This window comes from Prosopis cineraria, unplaced genomic scaffold (genome assembly GCF_029017545.1).
Source record: "Prosopis cineraria cultivar Desert tree isolate PC_DT_omini unplaced genomic scaffold, ASM2901754v1 PC8, whole genome shotgun sequence".
Taxonomy (NCBI): Eukaryota; Viridiplantae; Streptophyta; class Magnoliopsida; order Fabales; family Fabaceae; genus Prosopis; species Prosopis cineraria.
In genome coordinates this window covers 930988-953168 of record NW_026555339.1, presented here as the reverse complement: position 1 = coordinate 953168, position 22181 = coordinate 930988, and the positions used below count along the sequence as shown (strand labels likewise).

Below are 22181 nucleotides of genomic sequence, written 5' to 3'. Positions count from 1 at the left end.
ATTCTTTCATGAATGATAGACAACTAAAAATGTTTTAAAATATTATTTACATTTTACACCTCATTTCTTTCCCTCCTCATTGCTTATTTAAATAAAAAAATAAATTAAGAAATTGGAGGGAAAAAAAAACCATTTTTCTGAAGTCACGCTAGAGAATTTACCAAGATGCAACGTAAAGAAAGGTGCACATTGGTGATCATATCGTGTTTTTTTTTTATTTTTTATTTTTTTATTGTTGGTCATATCGTCTTTAAAACAGATACATGGACGGAATGAGAATCTACTCTTGAAACTTTAATTCATTTTTATTGGAAGGAAATTAAAATTCAAGATATTTCACTAGAAATATGCGTTCTCTCCAGTTCTCCTTCTATTACAATCTACATCTAACATGGTTTCAGCAACCATCCTGAAAGAAAAACCAGAGATCTTCTCTCTGACGATTCCACTTGGAGGCCAGCCCTTCAATTCAACAGAGCTTCTAGCACTCCAATAGATTTTTTACAAGGTAAGAACCCAAAAGAAACCACCCCAATAAAAGGAAAGAGAATGAGAGTAACCCAAGCAAGAATGGCCACCCAACAACGAGAACGCCCATGGAAACAACCAGAACAAATGGCAGGAAAGCCCTCACAATTGACCAGAGGTCGACCCAGTGTCCCTTGAATAAAATCAGAGCTGCTACATTAACCATGTTCCAATTCAGGGATCCACCGTAACACAGCCGATTGAGACAGTTGGCAACAAATGAGTGGCAGCTACATGTGAAAAGGTTGTACGTTTTATTCTCAAAATACCGCACGCTTGATCGCAACGCATCATCCCATGTTACTGCAGTCCCATTCTCTGAATGTCTGTACGCATTCTCACATGTATGTGCAGACAGGTTTGGTGGGAAGCAACACTGCAACATCTCAGATTCCAGAACAAGGTTTGTCAAATAAGAGTTGAAACTTCCAAACAGTTCCATGACATTTTACTGGGAAGAGGGAGGGGTAGGTTTGTGAAATTGGACTCGGTGGAATAATTTCCCCCAGTTTTGTAACCCCAACTGAATAAATTTTCTTCCAAAAACAAGGTGGAATCACGACATAAGGGGAGGTGTAAATAGGGTGTAGAATCCATCATTTTAAGCTTTAAATCCCACAGCAAAATCCTCTACACTCGTACTTTTATGGGACATGTTCTGTAGGTTCTCACTTTCTAAGGGACCTCTAGCTCCAAAAACAACCATTTCCAGCCAGAACATTGTTATTATTATTGCCAAAATTAGTTCTGTTGGTCATTTTTCTTAAAATATCAATGTATAAAATCTTGAGAAATATTACCTGATTACGATCAAGTTGCAGGTATCTTGCTACTGCACCAAATGCAAAATCGTCAACATTCACAAAATTAGATCCTGAAAAATCTAAAACAACTCCATCCTCCCTGCAAATTCCAATATGACCAATGAAGGGTGCCAACCAAGAGACAACAGGAAGTGGAGTCCAGACTATACAACATGGAAACTTTGACTTATTTGGATCGATGGGCTCTAGTGGCCATGGCTCATGGTGGATTCTTTGCATAGAACTTGAATATTCAGTGTCATAACTTGCATTTAACTCCATTATAAAAGTAGACAGCACAGCATACAGCCTTTCTCAAATTTCTGAACGGACGCATCACTTAATCGAACTACAAGCTCCAGGCATCCCAATTCTATTCCCAATACAGGATAAAAATTAAGGGAGTTATTTTTCACAATATGATATTTATTCAGCAATAAAGAAATTTATGCACAACTAAGCATACAAGGAAGATAAAATACCGTCTATGGAATTTAAAAATTTATCAGTACCGCAATAAAAAAATTAGCATTCGAAGAAGAAGCACAAAAGAGAATATGGTCTATCACAAGATAAATTTCAAGAGTACTCATGACTAACTCGAAACTAGATTCCTCAAATCCGTGTATGATCTTCATGCGCATTTGATTGATCATCAAAATGTAAATAATGGATAAACAAAATAAAGTTTTCGGATCATATCAAAAGACGAAATATTTCATCCGTACATATCGCAATAATTTCATTACAAGATTCCCTGTCAAGGAACTTTTCTAAGAAGGAAAATTCTAAAATGGCTATACATCTCATGTCAGCATGTTTTCTTATAACCCAGTTTAATATTATTACAGCAATTTTTGATATCAACATTATTTTCACCCAATGACGCAGGCAGGCATTCTTTGCCTAATTTGCGCACTGTTTTTCCTTCCCACTTCTGGTCTATCAATTCAGTAATTTAATCAAGCAGAAAATGAGCATCCATAAGACAAAACACCAGGTGAAAAAAAAAAAAAAGGCCTTGGCTGAATCTATAATTGATCCTCCACAGGATAGGCGAAATTAGTGATCATTACCAATTTGTCCAATTAAGCCAAAATGTTCAAATTGGCCATCCATCCGAAACTTTACCGGCCCTAATTGAATTCAAAGCAGGCATATGTGCTTCCCTCAATTGACTCACTTTCTTTAAAGACACTTGCATTCCGACTTCAACCAGTGCGATAGATGAGAAGAACGCTAGGCGTTAAAAACAAGAGTGGGGAAAACTCCATTTATAACCTTGGAATATTAAATTTTATTAGACATGAGTTCATATTTTTGTAGCCAGCCAGTGCCTGTAACATCAAAGTCAATGTCGAGAGAGAGAGAGAGACCTTCAATAGCATCATCGAGGCTCTTAGGAAGACCCCCTTTTTTTTTAAAGGATACGCCTTCCAAGTATAGAAGAAATTAACTCAAGTCTCCAAAAAAATGCTGGCCGGAAGCAACTTATGGTAAAACCAAATATTCCGATAGCAGCGATCAGGGAAAGCAGACAAAAACTCAAATGTCTGAAGTTAACACATTGTAAATTAGAAAACATCCCGCATAGAATACTTAAATTTGAGTAAGGAGGAGTTCAAATAAAGGAAAGCATTAATTGGCCCGATCGTCATCATTCCTTACCTGAAGAAGAAGAAGAAAGCAATGGAAGAAAATATGAAGTAAGCAAAATGCCTCAGAAATATGGAAGCACTCCCACTCTGGAGAAGCCTTATATGTTGAGACTGTTGGAGATGAACTAGGAGCAAAAGCGATGCCGTCGGAGAGAAGAACGAAGACGTGTACGATTTATTGAGAAGAAGAAGAGGAAGAGGCTCGGAGTGACAATCTATTGTTTTGCGAGAACATATAATTTAATTAAGTTCAATAATTTATATATTCCGTGAGGGAATTATCCGTTTTCTGAAAGAGAAGGGAAGTGGGAAAGGTGCATGAACCTGGTTGATATTTCTGTGGCAGGGTCAGGGTGGGCCCCTACCACACTTGTATAATTTAATTCGAAATATTATTAGTTACCACTATAATATTAATTCATTGACGGTTGTGAGGGAAATGGTCTTAATGAGGAATGTGAGGTCAGAGTAAACAGGGCAATAATTTGGGGGCATTTTCGGCAAAACATCATGGGTATCACGTGAATGAGGTGGCCGGCTCTGAATTACGCGTCTGGAGCTGGGGCGGGAAGGTGCATGTACTCAACGGTTGCTTCGTTGCTTCCTCCGCTTTTACTTTTACATTGTTTTCTGAGGGCCAGAACGACATAAAGTTTGACGTGTTTCTAAGGCCCTGTTTGTTTTTTTTTTTTTTAACAAGAAAATTTTAAAACTTATTTGAATAAGTATTTTTCATTAATTGTTTTTAAAATTATTTTTTAAAAAATAATAGAATAGAAATAATTTCAAATTGTTTTCGTTTTATTTTTTTATTTTTAAAATGCACTGTATTTGATTATTAAAAATTATAATCATTTTAATTATTTTTATTATTAATCATTATTATTAACTACTTATAACTATCATTATCGGTTTAATTTTTTAATTTTAAAAATTTTTTAATTGATACTTTTTCTATTAAAAATTGTAAGATATATTGTGAAGAGTTGAATGTAAAGCATTTTTAGTCTTTTAAGATATAATAATTGTCTTTTTTTTTAAAGTATCTCAATTGATGGTGACTTTATATTTATTATAGGATGCTTAATAAGGATAAATATAAAAAGATAGAGTTAATTTAAAAGTAGGTAACTAATTTATTGAGGGTGAAATTCGATTAAAAATATTTTACATTTTTTAACGAAAAGAGTATAAACAAACAGGTTTTCATTTAGACCTAATCCATACTGATATTGTGGACCTATCACGCCTCCGGCTATGGGTGGTTTCAGATATTTCATCACCTTCACAGATGATTACTCTTGTCATGGATGGATTGAACTCTTGCGTGAAAAGGGCGAGTTCCTTAATGCATTCAAGACCTTTAAAGCAGCAGTCGAATTAAAATCTGGCAAGTTGATCAAGTGTGTGAGATCTGATAGAGGAGGAGAATTTTATGGGAGATATACTGAGACTGGCAGGAACCCTGGGCCATTTGCTTTGTACCTTCAAGAGCATGGCATTGAAGCTCAGTATACTATGCCTGGCACCCCGCAGTAAAATGGGGTTACAGAAAGGCGAAATCGTACTCTCATGGATATGGTTAGGAGCATGATCAGTCACTCCTCATTGCCGGAATTCTTGTGGGGTGATGCACTCAAAACTGTTGTTTATATTTTGAATCAAGTTCCTAGCAAGTCAGTTCCAAAGACTCCATATAAGTTGTATTTTAAAAGGACTCCTGCGTTGAAACATATGCGAGTTTGGGGTTGTAAAGCACAGGTAAAACCTTACAATCCACAACAAATGAAGCTTGATGTTAAAACTGTTGATGGTTTCTTTATTGACTATTGTATCGGATCTCGTGGGTACAGATTCTATTGTCCAAATCACACTACTAGGGTAATTGAATCTGACCGAGCTTACTTCTTTGAAGATGCCTTAGACAGTGGGAGCTCTGTGCCTAGGCATATTACCTTGCATGACGAAAGTAGCATTTTGCCTATGCCTATCTTGACAACTCCTCATGTTGACAGAAATAATGCCGTGGATCAGAATGAAACTCAAGATGAACCACCTTTAGAGGGTGATAGGGACATGGTTTTGAACCGAGACGATCCCAAAGGGTTCGCAGGTCTGCTATTCTAGATGATTACATGGTATATTTGCAGGAATTTGATTCAGATGCTATTGATAACTTAGACCCAATGTGTTACCAGGAGGCTATTTCTAGCTCGCATTCTTCTGAATGGTTGGAGGCTATGAGTGAAGAAATTGCCTCTATGTACCGCAATCACGTATGGGAGCTTGTAGAGCTACCAAAGGGGTTTAAACCAGTGGGTTGCAAGTGGGTCTTTAAAACAAAACGAGGAGCTAGGGGTGAAATTGATAGATATAAAGCCAGACTTGTAGCTAAAGGCTACAACCAAAAAGAAGGTATTGATTACATAGAAACCTTCTCTCCGGTATCCACCAAAGATGCTTTTAGAGTGGTAATGGCTTTAGTTGCACAGCTTGAACTTAATCTTCACCAGATGGATGTCAAGACTGCGTTCTTGAATGGCGATTTGTATGAAGAAGTCTACATGACACAACCTGATGGTTTTGTTGAATCCGGTAAAGAACATCTAGTGTGCAGATTAAAGAGATCCATATATGGGCTAAAACAAGCCTCTAGGCAGTGGTATCTGAAATTTGATGAAGTTATCACCTCTCTCGGTTTTGTTGAGAATGTCTCAGATCAGTGCATCTATTAGAAGTTTGATGGGAACAATTTTGCCATTCTTGTTCTCTATGTTGATGATATCTTATTAGCCAGTAATTCAATAAATTTCCTCAATGAGATAAAGCACCTATTGTCTTGCCATTTTGATATGAAGGATATGGGTGAAGCCTCCTTTGTTCTTGGGATACAAATTCATCGTGATAGATCTCGTGGTATTCTTGGTTTATCACAGGCCACTTATATTGAGTGGGTACTTAAGAGATTCAAAATGGATTCATGTTCTCCTTCACCTGCTCCTGTACAGAAAGGTGAGCTGTTGTCAAAGTCACAGTGTCCCAAGGATGATAAGAAGAGGGCTGAAATGAGAAAGAGCCATATGCTTCCGCTGTCGGCAGCCTTATGTATGTTCAAGTGTGTACTCGACCAGATATAGCCTTTACCATTGGAGTGCTGGGTCGATACTTAAATGATCCAGGTCCGGATCATTGGAAGGCTGCTAAGAAAGTTATGAGGTATCTTCAAGGTACAAAGAATTATATGTTGACTTACAGAAGGTCAAATTCTCTTGAGGTTGTTGGGTATTCTGATTATGACTTCAAGGGATCAGAAGATCTTGAGATTGTTGGCTTTTCAGATTCAGATTTTGCCTCTTGTCTAGATGATCGTAAATCCACGACTGGCTATATTTTCATGTTGTCTAGAGGAGCTGTCTCTTGGAAGAGTGTGAAACAAACACTTACAGCAGTTTCATTTATGGAAGCTGAGTATATTGCTTGCTTTGAGACTACACGTCACGCTATATGGCTGAGGAAATTGATATCTGGCATGCACCTAGTTGAGTCAATATCACGTCCTCTAACCATTTATTGTGATAACAAATCTGCAGTATACTATGCTAACAATCACAGAAATTCCTGTCGTACAAAACATTTTGATATCAAACTTATGTTTGTGAAAGAGAAAATTGCTGAGTCTCAAACCCGTGTGGTACACATTCCTGGCACGCAGATGCTTGCAAATCCGCTGACTAAGGGCTTACCTGTAGAAGTTTTTCAAATCATGTAACTTGTATGGGTATTATGAATTCTTTGATGCCCTAGTTTAGTGGGAGTTTGAGAACCTTCTTTGTTGCAATTTTTCTTTAGGCTTGGTTTCTTCTGTGAGTTATATTCAGTTCAATTAGATACGTCTATATCATTTGTATCCTATAGGATTCAATGATTCTGTTGTGGTACGCTATGCATGTCACTTGTTTCCCCATAGGAATCAGTGATTTATGTTGTTATCTTACTGAGCTATTTTGAAATAAAATTTCATATTTTACTCAGATTATGAGATATCATAATCACTTGTTTCCCCATAGGATTCAGTGATTTTATGGAGTTTCATTTTCTGAATTTTGTTTGTGGCTTATTTATACAACTTGCTTAATTAATGCAATCCAAGTGGGAGATTGTTGGAATATTATTTATGAATTGGCATTAATTAATAAGCCCAATAAATTGGTCCTTATGATCTTGTATGGACCGTGATAGGTGGACCACACAAGTGAGCCCAATGGGCAGAGGCCCAACCCACAACCCAATAGCCGTCAGTTATTTCCTATCTTTTAACTGACTGAGTCAGAGATAATAGATAATATAATTATTTAATTATTTAATATGGCGGTTACCGATCTGATCTATATAAGACGATTAGTCGGTAACCACAAATACGACGATCATTCTTCTACCTCTATTATCTCTGAACTTTCTGAAGGCTCTGGGGACCTGTGGGTTGTGTACCTGCCTATACTCGAGGTAATCGAGATCTCTCTAGCACTCATGGATTCTTCAGGTACGCATGAATTACTTATTCCTATCATATTTATTCAACTATATATGAATTGAGATACTCAGTAAACATCACTATCATAAGCACAATTACACGGCCACAAGACATGGGCGATAAGGAAGAACAACACAATAAAAATAGTACAGGAATCCAGAATATGCTACAGTTATATACGTTGTAGCTCTCCCCTTAAATTAATACTATTACGTGGAGGGTCAAGGATTTACAAATTACTGAGCTTTAGTTGTCACGAGAGATCATCATTGAAGATCAGGTTCACCACCGAAGGCATCTGGTTCAAATGATTTTGCAGAAATCATCATTGTAAACTCCAGGTATCACTCGAACTCCAGCTTCTTTGACCGAAGATACGAGTTGTTTTGGTTCCGTCATATTGATGAGGATAAGAACAAATAAAAAATAATAATGTTGCCAGGACTGACCAATGTAAGTTTCAATCTGCCAAGGACAGGCTTGACCTTCCCCACACAAACAGAATATGACGATATACAGTCAGTCATGCATCATGCAGCAAAAGATCATCGTTTTACCGAGATTAATGCAATTAAAGATGGTTGCTTCCCATCTCCCCAAAAGATCTGAAACAAATAACAGTAATAATAATAACAGCAAATATCATCACTTCAAGTTAAACCCTGTTCTAGGATTTCAGGGGAAACATAATACATCAAGAGAGTACTAGGGACTAAGCTCCAGATCAGCACTGCAGTTGCAGATCCATCGTTTCTGCACTGCTTTGTTGATGTTATATTTGGTTTTGTTTTCTATTTTGTTTGTTGCTTTACAAAGAAGAAAAAGACAGCTTAAACTAGGACTGTTAGCAGTTGTTACTCTAAACACAATTACAGCAGTTACCATGAGGCTACAAATCTTGCAGTTATATGGGATTCACAATCTCCTGCAGCTTGAAGTCCAAAACAATACCTAAGTCCTGATAAACGCATTATTGCGTATCATGAATGTTATGGTTACTATAGTGATTCCACTTGTAAACTACTACCAACATATTGTCAATCGGTATAAATCCATTACAGATCAAGTAAGCAAACAAAAAATGCAATAAGAACAGTCAACGTTACTTATTTCGTGGTTAACAGAGTCTAGAGCAATAAAAAGAATGGAACATGCGCAAGAGCCTGAATTACATGTAAAAAACTACTCACGGTGTATGACCCTAGGAGGACGGTCACGTGCCCAAAACTTCAGCAGTCTTCACCCATATCTGTTGAGAAAAACTTGCTTGAACGCATAAATCATATTAAACTGGATATAGAAACCAGAACTTACAGCCTGGAGAATTCATACTTTTCACTAGCAGCAAATTCAATAAGGGCATAACTGGAAGAAATAGTGGAGTAAAAAGAGGGCAAATTCTGGCGAAAAATATTCAGTTGTCCCTTCTCTCTTTTCAGGACAACTAGTTGTCGCTACTCTAACTCATGCTAAATAAAACTGACTAGACTTTACATAGATACAATTGCCATCAAGTTCTCCAAGAAAAACATAAGCCTTTTTTTTTTTAAAAAAAATTACAGTTCGTGGATGTTGAGCTGTATAAAACCAAACCTCCACCGGACTCATGCAGGTACTCGAAAGGGTTTTTACTCTATTCTCATGGTTGCTTGCGCCCATCGCTTTGAATGAGCCTTGCACTTCCCAATTCAGTAATCTCCCCGTATCTGTCAATAGGTAAATTTTTAGCCGCTCTCGATGTTGGCTCTTGCTCCGCTTTTCTTGTCTTCATTTGAAAGCACAAAAGTAAAAGACTTCAGCTGCCCTGGCTCTTCGAACCAAGCAACAACTATCATCTCAATTGCTCTCTACTAGGACAACTTCATTTAATTTGTCAGTTGGATTGGTTGTTCTAACAACTAGACGCCGAAGGTGGCGGAGACGAGACATGATCTGTGAAAATGATGGTCGCAAGTGTGGCTCCCTGCATGACAAGCAAGAAATATCTAATAAAAAAAGCAGATTCCACTATCGACACATCAATACATGCATGTAAATCAATATACAATCCTGAACTGCATTAACACATCTGTGAATTATTATCAGACTTGACTAGGAAAAGAACACGAATGCAGAAACCCATTAATAGTCACACTAGTGGCAAGCCCGCCCTCAAATTTTCCAACATCGAAGGAGTGCCTAGAATATATACATTCTCTCAAGCTTTCAGGTTTTAGTAAGATGAGCCACATGGTCCCCATTCAGTGTCATGAAAGAAAAAGGGAGAGTGGATGCTAGCTGAATGTCGGAACCGCCTAATATTACGAATGCAGCACGAGAAGCAAAGAATTTTAAGTGTTTGAACCAAGAGATAAGACATCCCTCACAGGGTTTCACGAGGAGTTATAATTCAAGCTCAAATGAAATGTTCTGCACTGCCAAATAAATAAGCCTATAATCAATGCGATGCTATCAGAAAGCATGTGCCGAAGACTAGTACTTACGTTTGCCAACAATCACATACAATTTGTGCTACTACTGGATCAACATCTTCTGGAATTTCAAGCCGTCTATTTTGAAACCCAACAGCTCCACAACCTGCATTGGGTTCAACCCCTTCCATGGGATCCTTTGTGGTAGCCAACTCCACAAAATCACACTGCAGTCTGCCATGCCAAGAACTCCGCACTTGCTCCTTTTGTTCCTCATCCAGATTTTTTCCCCAGTGGTCTGTCCTGTCTAGTGGTCTGTCCTGTCTACTCTGACAATGGCTAATGAAATCCCCAATTTGATTGACCACGACTTAAGTTTCGTGATGTTTGTTATCTCTCCAAAGTATTTTTAACTGTCAAACTTTAAAATAGCATTCCTAATCATTAAATGGAATCACAAGTCATATATATTTTTTATATATATATATATATATAACTATATTTTATTTTGCTCGTCACTTTTCACTTTTCAGCTTGTATATTTTCCTTAAACACTTGGATGCTCCCGAAAAAATCTCCAAATAATTAATGAAAATGAAACGCAGAAAAGTGGCCCGTTGCAGCTGCTAAATTATTTGTATGGCAAGCAACAGTAATTGATTTTTATTGCCCAAAAAAAAAAAAATTATTTGTATGGCAGTAATTGATTTCAAAGGTAACTTCAAATGACCAGCGTCGGAGTAACAGAAGAATGACTAATTAGAAGCAAGTAAAACTGTATCAGAAGAGTCCGGTGGTTCAAGCCAGGTCTAGCCCCTTAAGAAACATAATAAACAAGCATTTCCCGCAAATACAAGTTTAAAAGGAACATTTTCCCAAGCAACTCCAACTGAGCAAATATGCAGAATATACAAATGCCTTTCCTTCATTTTGAAATTTCTGTTTACATTTCCACCTGAACCGCAGAGATCACATGATCACAATTCCAATTTCCAGATTGGTCCTCTATATACAAATTGTAATGAACAATTTTGTGATTTATTTTTTTCCTTTTCCCTATTTCTTTCTTCTTCACCCCTCCCTTTCTGGCGAAAAATATTCAGTTGTCCCTTCTCTCTTTTTTTTCAGGACAACTAGTTGTCGCTACTCTAACTCATGCTAAATAAAACTGACTAGACTTTACATAGATACAATTGCCATCAAGTTCTCCAAGAAAAACATAAGCCTTCTAAAAAAAAAAAAAATTACAGTTCGTGGATGTTGAGCTGTATAAAACCAAACCTCCACCGGACTCATGCAGGTACTCGAAAGGGTTTTTACTCTATTCTCATGGTTGCTTGCGCCCATCGCTTTGAATGAGCCTTGCACTTCCCAATTCAGTAATCTCCCCGTATCTGTCAATAGGTAAATTCTTTAGCCGCTCTCGATGTTGGCTCTTGCTCCGCTTTTCTAGTCTTCATTTGAAAGCACAAAAGTAAAAGACCTCAGCTGCCCTGGCTCTTCGAACCAAGCAACAACTACATCTCAATTGCTCTCTACTATGGACAACTTCATTTAATTTGTCAGTTGGATTGGTTGTTCTAACAAACTAGACGCCGAAGGTGGCGGAGACGAGACATGATCTGTGAAAATGATGGTCGCAAGTGTGGCTCCCTGCATGACAAGCAAGAAATATCTAATAAAAAAAGCAGATTCCACTATCGACACATCAATACATGCATGTAAATCAATATACAATCCTGAACTGCATTAACACATCTGTGAATTATTATCAGACTTGACTAGGAAAAGAACACGAATGCAGAAACCCATTAATAGTCACACTAGCGCAAGCCCACCCTCAAATTTTCCAACATCGAAGGAGTGCCTAGAATATATACATTCTCTCAAGCTTTCAGGTTTTAGTAAGATGAGCCACATGGTCCCCATTCAGTGTCATGAAAGAAAAAGGGAGAGTGGATGCTAGCTGAATGTCGGAACCGCCTAATATTACGAATGCAGCACGAGAAGCAAAGAATTTTAAGTGTTTGAACCAAGAGATAAGACATCCCTCACAGGGTTTCACGAGGAGTTATAATTCAAGCTCAAATGAAATGTTCTGCACTGCCAAATAAATAAGCCTATAATCAATGCGATGCTATCAGAAAGCATGTGCCGAAGACTAGTACTTACGTTTGCCAACAATCACATACAATTTGTGCTACTACTGGATCAACATCTTCTGGAATTTCAAGCCGTCTATTTTGAAACCCAACAGCTCCCACAACCTGCATTGGGTTCAACCCCTTCCATGGGATCCTTGTGGTAGCCAACTCCCACAAAATCACACCAAAACTATATATATCACACCTGCAAGCCAGTAAACTAAATTGCTTAAGTCCTGCATGTAGACGAAGGTTGTCATGGAGCGCACACAGCTGCTCATTTAACTTACTTCTCATTGGCTGGCTCATTTCTTAAGACTTCTGGAGCCATCCACTCAGGCTGCAGTCAAATAAGAATTTAGTTCCATTTTCTATTAAAACAAAAACAGGTCAGAGATGCATGAACTAAAAGGGTATTCACAGAAAATAAACCATTTAACCATCAAAATTTACCGTTCCAGCAGTAGACTTTGAAGACAAAAAGGTATGGTGCTTAATGCTTGACAAGCCAAAATCACAGACCTGTTAAGAGACAGAAACAAGATATAATATAATAGCAGATAAGCGGAAAAACAAAATACCATGACATTTCATCTATTTTTAACAAAATAATAAGGGGTGTTGTTCACTGTAAATAATGCCACGTCCATCAGTTGCAGTAGTCAGAAGGGGAAACAAGGTGTTCACTATAGATGCCTTACAGACTATGAAGAGGTATTGTTGCACGTCAGACAGATACCAGAAACAGAATCTCACAACGTGAGACAAAGTCAAACATGCATTGGGTTAATTAACCAAATGCCATGGCAAGCAATAATCACGCACGTCTGAAATTAAACATGGCATACACCTCTTGGCAAATTTTCATACGCATTTGTAAGAAAATATTAACCCATTCCAACACGCATAAAAATAATAGCTTCATGTTAGCATGAGATGCATCTTGTTATGCAAATGGATAAATATATATATATATATATATAATAGAACGGCAAGATTGACTTAATTCTAGTTCTTATCACATATTCACTTATTTGCCAATGCATGTTGGTTGAATGCTTGTTCATGCATTAGTTTTACTATATTATTGTTTATTCGACTAACACAACTGACCCTTCTCTTTTATAACCTTACTTTTAGTAAGTTGGTTGAATGCTTCCTGGCTTTTATTTTCTCGTTTATGCTTTACCATAATATACCTATCATGATACAGGTTTATAATTCTATATGATAGAGAAAATACGAAACAATAGGGAAGATTGAAGAGAAGAACAGAGAAGGCGGAGGATCTGAGAGAGGTTGAGAGGAATTAGGAGAAACAGAGAGAGAAGTACTGAATGGTGCACAAGCTCTTATCAATCTGACAGTTTACAATTGAATCATAGGATATTTACAGGAGTAATACCCAACAGCTATAAGCCAACTAACTAACCGTTATATCCTCTAAATAGAACATAACTACTATTGTCAGAATTATGATAACATAAAATATGACATGTCAGGCACAAGTTTTTACAGTTTACTTTGTCACCATTTATGTCTCATGTCCCACGTTCATGTCCAGGATAGCAAACAAATGAATCTTCTATATAAAATTAAGGGTTAATGAACAAAATTCTACCATCATATCTCAGAGACTTGCACATTCCATACACGTTTGACATTTCCATTATTAGGTCCAACAAATTTGTAAATGATGAAATGGAAATGGCTTCCAACAGTCCACCCTCATTGTTTTAGATTTTCACTGCGACAGCTTTAGTTTTCTTTGCCATTCATTTACAATGGAATGAAGTAAATTTCGCAAGGAAAAGTTTTAATAAGAATACCTTAACAGCCCAATGTTTGTCAACAAGAAGATTCGGAGACTTTAAATCTCGATGGACAATGGGAGGATGGCTCGTATGCAAGTAATTCATTCCCTTGGCCTAAAAGATATGATAAAGTTTTTTTACTTTAACAAAAAAAAAAAAAGATGTACATAAATCAAATGAGGATAAGTTAAATTTTTACACTCATACCACATCAAAAGCCATACGTAACCGCCTCTTCTCTTCAAGTCGAAAATTGGGTCGATGTAATAGCCTATATAAACTTCCTCTGTACACCATGTCATAAATGTGCTTTAGAAAACAAAATATAGAGAAAGCAATTAATCAGCTGATTTGATGGCAGACTAAGTTGGATGCTGACAGAGAATTGATAAACAACATAATTAAAGCACAGCTGTCTAGAAATCAGTAAGACTCACTTCACATCATTCAATCCAACTTGTCTACCCACAATAATAATTCATTTCAAACATAAAACAAAAATTAACCTAGGAAGAAACTCTGTCAAGATAGAGAAATGTGGGGTACGAGTAATTGCTCCCATGAAGAGCACAACATTAGGATGCCGCAGCCTCAACATTATCTCAACCTGTAGAAAAAAATGCAATCTACGGGTATAAATTTGTGTGCGTATATATGAACACATTGATAAAATACACATAAAGTCAGTTGCCCACTTCAGATTTAAACTGAACCAATGCATCACCAGAGAAATCTTGGTCTAGAAACTTCTTCACAGCAACTTCCTGTAATGTTAAAGCATTCACAAAATCATGCAAGATCAGTGCGCGGTGGTAACAAGTACAGCACCATCAGTGCTTCACAGGAACATAGAAAAAACTGATTCTAACACTGAAAGCAAGAAAACATAGAGAGCATACACAGAAGAAAGAAAGATAGCTGAAACCTGTCCATTTGTGTATGTAGGATAAAAATATACAACATGTTCTTTAATTTTGCTGTCTATGAGAACATACAACCACTAATAAATATTAGGGCTACCCATTCAAAGACCTTTACCAAGCCTTAGTTGAATTCTATACAACCTCTGCAACCCCCACCCAAAAATAAAATGAAATATCAAATAAAATTTCCTGTAGCATAAGATAAAGGAATTTTACCATCCACATTCAACTTGTATTTCTCATTTTACAAGTTTGACTAGCCAGTTAACAATCCAATGCAAGATCTCAATTTCAATAACGACTAGCAGGAAAAGAATTATTCATTCACAACCTTTCGTAATTCTTACAACTACCTAATCCCATTTATGAGTATGAGCAAGGCAGAACTAAGTCACAAACCTGAAGTTTAACATAAATTTAAGTGTCCTCAAGAGCATGCACCAAAATTCAGCAGAAGCATTCATTCATAGAAATTATGAAGTAAATTTTTTCATCACAAATGAAATCACAGAGTAAGAGCAATTGACAACTGTGCAAGTCTAAGCATACATGATTATAATCTCTTGATATGGCATGAAACAAGAGAGACAACAAATTAGAAGAAAACCCCAAAAAAAAAAATTGATCATGAAGTCTAGCCAATAATATATCTTGCATGAACAGAATGTTATGCAGTCATTGAGGAATTATTCCAAAATGTGTAGATTATGCAATTGAAAGTTCTTTAGGGGGGGGTAACTGGTAAGGAACAAACTGATCTACTGAAGATGAAAAAAGAGAAGGGTGAGGGAGGACTTACAGTGCCTTTCAAGTCCGCATGATAGACCTCACCATAAGAACCTAAATTCATGATACTTGTATGAGTTGAAAGAATTAAACTTACAGACTTGGGAAAAGAACGCAAATTTTGCAGCTAGCCAGTATGGGATCGTCATAAAACAATGCCTAAATTCTAAGGTTCATTGATCAAACTAAAACCAGAAAGTAAAACTTTAACAGGTCCTTAACAGTTTGCTGCTTATCTCATTAGAAACAATATAGGGTATAGGCAGGAATTATTTATCTAAATACATAAAATCCACAGTTTTGGGGTGAAATAAAAATTGGAAGACCATTTATTAGGCAGAGGAAGATACAACACAAATCTAGCATATTTCAGTAATGAGAAACTTACCAATACCAATTCGCTCACCAATTTGAAGATCCTCCCATTGAATCTCCCATTCCGTGCCTTCCCCTAGAACTGCATTAACTTTCTCACTTTCATCATCATATTTAGTTTGATCTCCATTAGCTGTTTCATTTAATTGAACAGTAGAATCCTTATCCGATTCAGTGTCATTGCAAGCCCCTCCAACCTTGTTATTAAGAAGATTTTCATCATTGTCATCATAAACAAAGCTAACCCCACTTTGTCTCTTGCAAGACACAGCTGCTTTGGGCAAGGACGACTCAAGAAATTGCTCTTCATGCTTCTGATGAGGCTTGGATGGAGCACTATCCATATTTAATGCCTCTTTGTGCTCCAATTCTTCAATTCCGTTACAAAAAGTAACAGCCACCTTCCTTGTATTATCACCAGAAGAGCATGCCCCTTGAGGGGATTCGGCAGACTTTTCATAGCTTGATAACAACTTAACTCTGTCAGCTTGAACAGAATTTTCGACAATTTTTTCACTAACCTGAAGAAAATCTTCAAATACCTTATCTTGAGCTGTGTTTTGTGTATTTGCATGTGAAGAGGGCTCAGATGGAGGGAGTTCACAACTTTCTGATTGAACAGTATATAATGTTTTAGCAAAATATGGGCCTTTTGATACATCTTTCACTTGTTTTTCTTCTGCGGATGATGCTTTTGTGTGTGAAGAGCTTTCACCTGATATATGTAGAGACTGAAGATGATTCCCAAATTCATGTTCAAACCTGTCTGTTTGATTTATTCCAACAGAAATCCTTTCAACTGGTACTTTTTTACAGCCAACATTTATTAATTCTTCTGGCCAAGTGTTGCCCACTGTTGAACATCTTCCAAGATCAGATGAAACTGCCAGCATTCTACTTCCATCATCTAACATCAAATGTGTGTTTTTGGTACCTCCACAATATCTGCACAGCCCCTTACAGGAAAACTGTAGTTTTGGAGCTGACTGCTGGGTACTTCAGCAGGAATAAGAGCCCCAGGAGCACCCATCAGATCAATAATGAATTCGCTGCATCAGTTTAGCAAATAAATAACACTAAGTATTTTTCCAATGTACATGCAAGACCAGTAGACCTGTTTTAACTTTGTGCCTCATATGGTAGGAGCAAAAAGACAAGAGATGCAAAACGCATGGTTTGTGATCCAATTTGTTCTCTTAAAAGTTAAGTTCACATTGAGCACCTTATAGAAATTAGAGCATCCAAAAGGCATAGAGTGCTGTTAATGTACTTCTATACAATATCCACCAGTTTGCAACAAATAGTTTAGCTCTCACAAGTCACAACATAAACCAAATTCACCACATGAGCGCTATCCATGCCTTTCAAGAATGTTATGCTCTTCTGAACTAAATACGGGAGAACCAAATTCTCTTACTCAAATGAGGCAGGTTTTTTGCAGTGTAATGAGACTACAAAACAAAAGAGTATAAGATAAACTTTCTTTCAGAAGCCATCTTTAGCCTACCTCTACCATGATGATAAAGTTTGGTAATGGATTTTTAACTCAACAACAAATCCGAATAGGCATCGCTTACACTAGTGGCTTGCATGTCAATTCTCTAATATATTTTATAAACTAACCTTTCAGATAAAAATTACATCGTAATTACTTTACTTTGTTAAAAAAATAATAAATCATTTTTATTAAAAAATGAAATAAAGAAGCTGCAGGAAGTTATAAAGCCCATTTTTCATGTAAAAAATATATATATTTGAACTGCTTTAAATATATATTTAGAGAGGGGGGAGAGGGAGGGTGGGAGGGGCTGGGGAGATCATACAGATAAGACCCCGACAACAAAGATCCCCAAGCAAATATTAAATATAGAAGATAAGGGGCAGACCAAAGCTGCACTGAGTAAACTTAATACAAGGGAACTAAAGCTTTACCAAAAGAACATTACCTTCCATCATTAGCTTTAACCAAATTCACAGCTCCGTCATCAGTTCCGGTGTAATAACTCCCTTTGACCAGCATACACGGAACATTAATTCTATCTGCAAGTACCTAAGCACCAAGAACAATGGCATGGATAGCTTCAGATAAATGTCAATATTGAGGGTAACATGGTAACTAATTCTTACAGACAGACAGGGAAAATTCATTATAGCTTTCTGTATATAGCCCATATAATCAAGTCGGAAATGTAAATGCTACACTTAAGGTTGCTTTATCGTTTTCCATCAGGTTAAAAGAAAATCGTCAACAACTTCCAAGCCCAGATATGATAATCATGCTACCATTATACTCACAACTTGTCACTTGACAGACAGATCAAGCTAAATGGGCCACCATACTGCCCCATGTCGAATGAATGCATCCAAATACAAGGGAATGATGATTAGAAGACAAAAAAGAATCTATCTCAAGCAGTCAAGTGTTCATTGCCAAATGAAAAAACTCATGTGTGTCAATTTGGAAAGCCATTTAAATGAGACACTGAAACGTATTTCAACCTTGAAAAGTAGGGCTCGGTGACGTGAAAGTCCAACATCAAGACAGCCAATGGGAAGAATAATGGTTCTTAAGGAATTTCTTAACTCGCGGCTCCTCATGGTCCACCTTTTCAAAATTTCATCAGCATCACCAACCGGCCCACCCATTCTATTAACAACAATGTCAGCAAGTTTCTGAAGTAGGCCACTTAAGATTAGTCCTTGGTCAGAAATGAGGGAGCTCTTGGATAATTTATAGGCTCTTTTCTCAAGCTGCTTCAGCTCAATATCAACCGTGCGGTTCACCAAAATCACTTCATAATTAAGATTTTCTGAGATGGATGTAGTTTGCAGATCAACCAACAATGGCATCCTTCCTCGTTCAACTAAATTTGAGGTGATTCCATAAACATCATAAAACCCATCCCTCAGTTTCTCTTCGTAGTCAATGAGATTGTAGTTCTGTGAGTGATAAATTGAATACTTGTTAGAAATCGTAGCATCATGAACAAGATTTGACCTTTAAATGGCCATTGAATGGTGATTTTCTATAGATAGTAATATGCTCGGGTGGATTGAACTTCAATATGAACTGAAATACCAAAAAGAAATACTTAGTTTTAGTTATTGTTATTGGTCCATGTAAATCTAGCTGAGAATCATTTATTTGCTGATGGATGGCGACAAGATTTCATTTATCAGAAAATGAGTATAGTTCCTACATTACCGAGAAACCAATTATTTGCGACGGTGAAGTAGATAGTTAAGGCCAATCATGAATCATCATCGCCCAAACAACAATGGCCCTAACCCTAATCCTCACTCCAGCGCTACTAAAGTTCGAGGCCATAATAATCGTAACTGAAGGCATGCCAAGTCATCAATTATATATGAAAACAAAAATACCCAATAACGAAGAGATTGAAACTGGACGAGGGCTTCCGTGTCAGTAACAGAAGTTTGACATCCGAGGCTCATCTGCTTGGCAGCATCGATCTGAGCAGAATCGGGGTCCTTGCGGACGTCAGTATCAGAAGCACTAATTGCCAAAGCCAACTGCATCTGAAACTCCTCCTCCAAGAGACTGAAATCCACACCCTTGTCGCCACCAACGCCAGGGGGACATCAACAGCCGTCCGATCAGAAACCGATTCAGTTGCAGTGGCGGAAGGCATTGTAGGGGACGACAAAGCAGAAGAAGATAAAGTAAGATTGGGAGTGGGGCTGAGCACTGGGCGAGTCTCAGGCGATAATCTCTGGTGATCATTTATACCACCAACGATGTGAAGCTTTCTGAGTAGATGCTTCATTCTGGGCATGGATCATGAAGAAGCACAAATTCACTTTTTCTCTGAATTGGGTGAATCCCCTCTTCGTCCCCCCGTAATGTGACTTGACCTGCGACACCTGCAAACCAAAAAGCATATTCTTTTAACTAGCGCAGTCTTGTTCGTCAAGCTTCCACCAATTGAAAGACTTCAATTAACCGCTCACCGATACCTATTCCCTCCCATGCACTTTATGACCCCAGAGATAAACAATTCATGCACCCTAACCTCATCGCCCGTCCGCGTTTTTATATACTCTCATTTCATCCTCAGCCTCTGCCTTTGGGTTGACCTCATAGTTTGATGATTGAGTGCGGCCTGTTGTTAGGCCAAGAATTATGCCCTGGGTTTTCGAGAAAAAATGATTTTGATTTGATGTTTCCATTTTTGGATGAACGGATAAAATAATTAATGCTTTTAATTATATTACATATTATATATTATATACTACTACTTTATACATTACAGCCTCTTTCGTTCCCACTTCCTAGTTTAGTTTTTTTTTCCGGTTAAATTAATATTTCTCTAAACATTCATAAATTCGTAGTTATTTAAAAAAATGGTCAAAATTATATAATGTAAATTTTACAGCAAAGCCAACTACTACAACTTATTTCAATAAATCTAATCTATTTAATCTAATTATCTAATTATTATTGTTGTTGTTGTTTTAAAAGTCGTGTGTCATAGGAATTTATAATATATCTTTTACCGCTGCCCGTCACTCCGATACTTTAATTGGTGCACACCTTCATATTTTAATATTTCATGCAAACCATGTTCCTAATATTTCTAATTCTAATTTCTAATATTTCCCTTTTTGGCCCAGTATCTATAATATTTCCTTAACTACGTACATACGCTAAATCCACCGCATTTTTACGGGGTAAAAACAAATAAATTAATTCAAAGAAAAAATAGTTATTAACTTTTTTAAAGTTGATGAACTAAAATACCCTTTCTTTCTTTCTTCTTTTTTTTTAGCCAAACACATACTCTATACACCCGATCCAAGTCACTGGCACTTGGGTTTCCATTTATGTCAAGAATTGCGAATCAGGCGCTCGGATTCACAGGGATTGATGGTTCCCAGCAGATGTTTTTTATAAAGCGAATCCGAGAGCCTTTGGTGGATAAGTACAAGGAATCATTTTCATGCTTGTGTCCATCTTCCTATCCTATCTATAGTATTAAACAACTGATGTTGCTTTCAACAAATGTTACCCGTATCGAAAAATTTCCAAGCACAACACCTTCATGGATCATTCATTTATTTGTACTCATGTAAGAAGAACAGCACTTCTAACGGATACACATCTCAATAAGGGTTTGTGATTATTCTAGCCAGCTCCTTTTGTTTTGCTTTTCTTTAAAAAAAAAAAAAAAAACTGGGTTGAGCAATAATTCTATTTGAAGATTTTTGCTGGCCTCTTTCAATTACCGGCCCAACTAGACGGACCCGCTCCAAGTGAAAACCCACAATTGCCATTTAACTCGCTTATCGAAGCCCAAAACCCGGTCTATGACATAAATGTTTTTACAATAAAACACTTTTTCCCCGTAATAATAATAGTTCACTCACACCTGCGGACTGCAGACACGCATCCCGGCTGACCAGGCGCAGAAGATTGTATGCATTTATTTTAATTTTATATATTTCAACCTCAGATCGTGCGTAAATAATCTCATGAGTTTAAAAAGTAAGAAAAATGACAGAAAAGTTCATTTAAAATTATATAAATAATAAATTAATCTCTGACATAATTTTTGTAGAGTTTTAAGGATGTTTCAGTCATTAAAAATCATAAGAGATGGCACTTTTACTATTTATTCATATTAAAAACATTCACAATTTTTATTTATATATTAATAATTTTTATTTTTAAATTCATAATAATTTAATAATTATTGACAAGTCTTGATCTGTAGGTTCTGATATACATCAAGTGTTAAAAATTTACAACTTTTCATTCACAAACTTTTATTCTTATATTAATAATTTTTTATTTAAATTCATAATAGTTATTTACAACTCCGCATCTGCAAGTCTTGATATACATTAAGTGTTAAAAATTCATAACTTTTCATTTACAGCTTTTATTCCTATATTAACAAATTTTGTTTTTAAATTCGTAATAATTCAATAGTCGTTTTACAATGCATATGCAAGTTTTTGATATGTATCAAATGTTGAAAACTCGTAACTTTTTATTCACAATTTTATTCTTATATTAATAATTTTTTTTTAAATTTACAATAATTTAATAGTCATTTGTATTTCAGAGGTGTTTGTTTTGTTTGAAGGCAATTTAATTATTTTTTTAATTCTTTAATGATAAAAAAATCTCATGAGACTCCATAGAAATTATGCCATTTTGTAAGATCAATTTATCATTTATATA

The 22181-nt window shown here is 36.6% G+C and overlaps 3 protein-coding genes and 1 long non-coding RNA gene across 5 annotated transcripts; all 4 read right to left on the bottom strand.

Moving 5' to 3' along the window:
• Positions 1-281: 281 nt before the first annotated feature.
• On the bottom strand, positions 282-3225 carry LOC129318824 (protein REVERSION-TO-ETHYLENE SENSITIVITY1). Of its 2 annotated transcripts, none has more exons than XM_054963789.1 (3): positions 2708-3225; positions 1329-1704; positions 282-904 (listed from the first exon to the last, which is right to left on the bottom strand). In XM_054963789.1, exons 2-3 carry the CDS (start codon positions 1611-1613, stop codon positions 482-484), a joined length of 708 nt encoding a protein of 235 aa, XP_054819764.1. In that variant the 5' UTR covers positions 1614-1704; positions 2708-3225; the 3' UTR covers positions 282-481. The 2 variants fall into 2 exon arrangements, with proteins under 2 accessions (XP_054819764.1, XP_054819765.1); XM_054963790.1 differs by having other exon boundaries at positions 3000-3225.
• A 4456-nt stretch (positions 3226-7681) lies between these two features.
• LOC129317757 (uncharacterized) lies at positions 7682-8912 on the bottom strand. The gene is made up of 3 exons (XR_008595038.1): positions 8711-8912; positions 7970-8005; positions 7682-7818 (listed from the first exon to the last, which is right to left on the bottom strand). It is a non-coding gene; the product is annotated as an uncharacterized LOC129317757 (long non-coding RNA).
• Positions 8913-8924: 12 nt separating this feature from the next.
• LOC129317756 (serine/threonine-protein kinase EDR1-like) lies at positions 8925-10125 on the bottom strand. The gene is made up of 2 exons (XM_054962123.1): positions 10004-10125; positions 8925-9483 (listed from the first exon to the last, which is right to left on the bottom strand). The coding sequence occupies exons 1-2, from the start codon at positions 10120-10122 to the stop codon at positions 9357-9359; spliced, it is 246 nt and encodes an 81-aa protein (XP_054818098.1). The 5' UTR covers positions 10123-10125; the 3' UTR covers positions 8925-9356.
• Positions 10126-11163: 1038 nt separating this feature from the next.
• LOC129318299 (serine/threonine-protein kinase EDR1-like) lies at positions 11164-20164 on the bottom strand. The gene is given in 16 exon segments (XM_054963027.1): positions 11164-11584; positions 12104-12280; positions 12366-12415; positions 12529-12597; positions 13905-14003; positions 14097-14175; positions 14396-14496; positions 14585-14653; positions 15612-15652; positions 15987-16907; positions 16910-17022; positions 17920-18023; positions 18473-18913; positions 19358-19578; positions 19732-19858; positions 20036-20164. Coding segments are annotated over 16 exon segments (2814 nt in total). The 3' UTR covers positions 11164-11511.
• Between the last annotated feature and the right edge of the window lie 2017 nt (positions 20165-22181).

Excerpts from the sequence above, each read along its gene's own strand:
- LOC129318824 (XM_054963789.1), bottom strand. The coding sequence starts at position 1,613 with ATGGAGTTAAATGCAAGTTATGACACTGAATATTCAAGTTCTATGCAA. Across the intron at positions 905-1,328 it reads TGCAACTTGATCGTAATCAG|TGTTGCTTCCCACCAAACCT; the intron begins GTAATATTTCTC and ends GAGATGTTGCAG.
- LOC129317756 (XM_054962123.1), bottom strand. The coding sequence starts at position 10,122 with ATGGAAGGGGTTGAACCCAATGCAGGTTGTGGAGCTGTTGGGTTTCAA. Across the intron at positions 9,484-10,003 it reads GTATGTGATTGTTGGCAAAC|GGAGCCACACTTGCGACCAT; the intron begins GTAAGTACTAGT and ends CTTGTCATGCAG.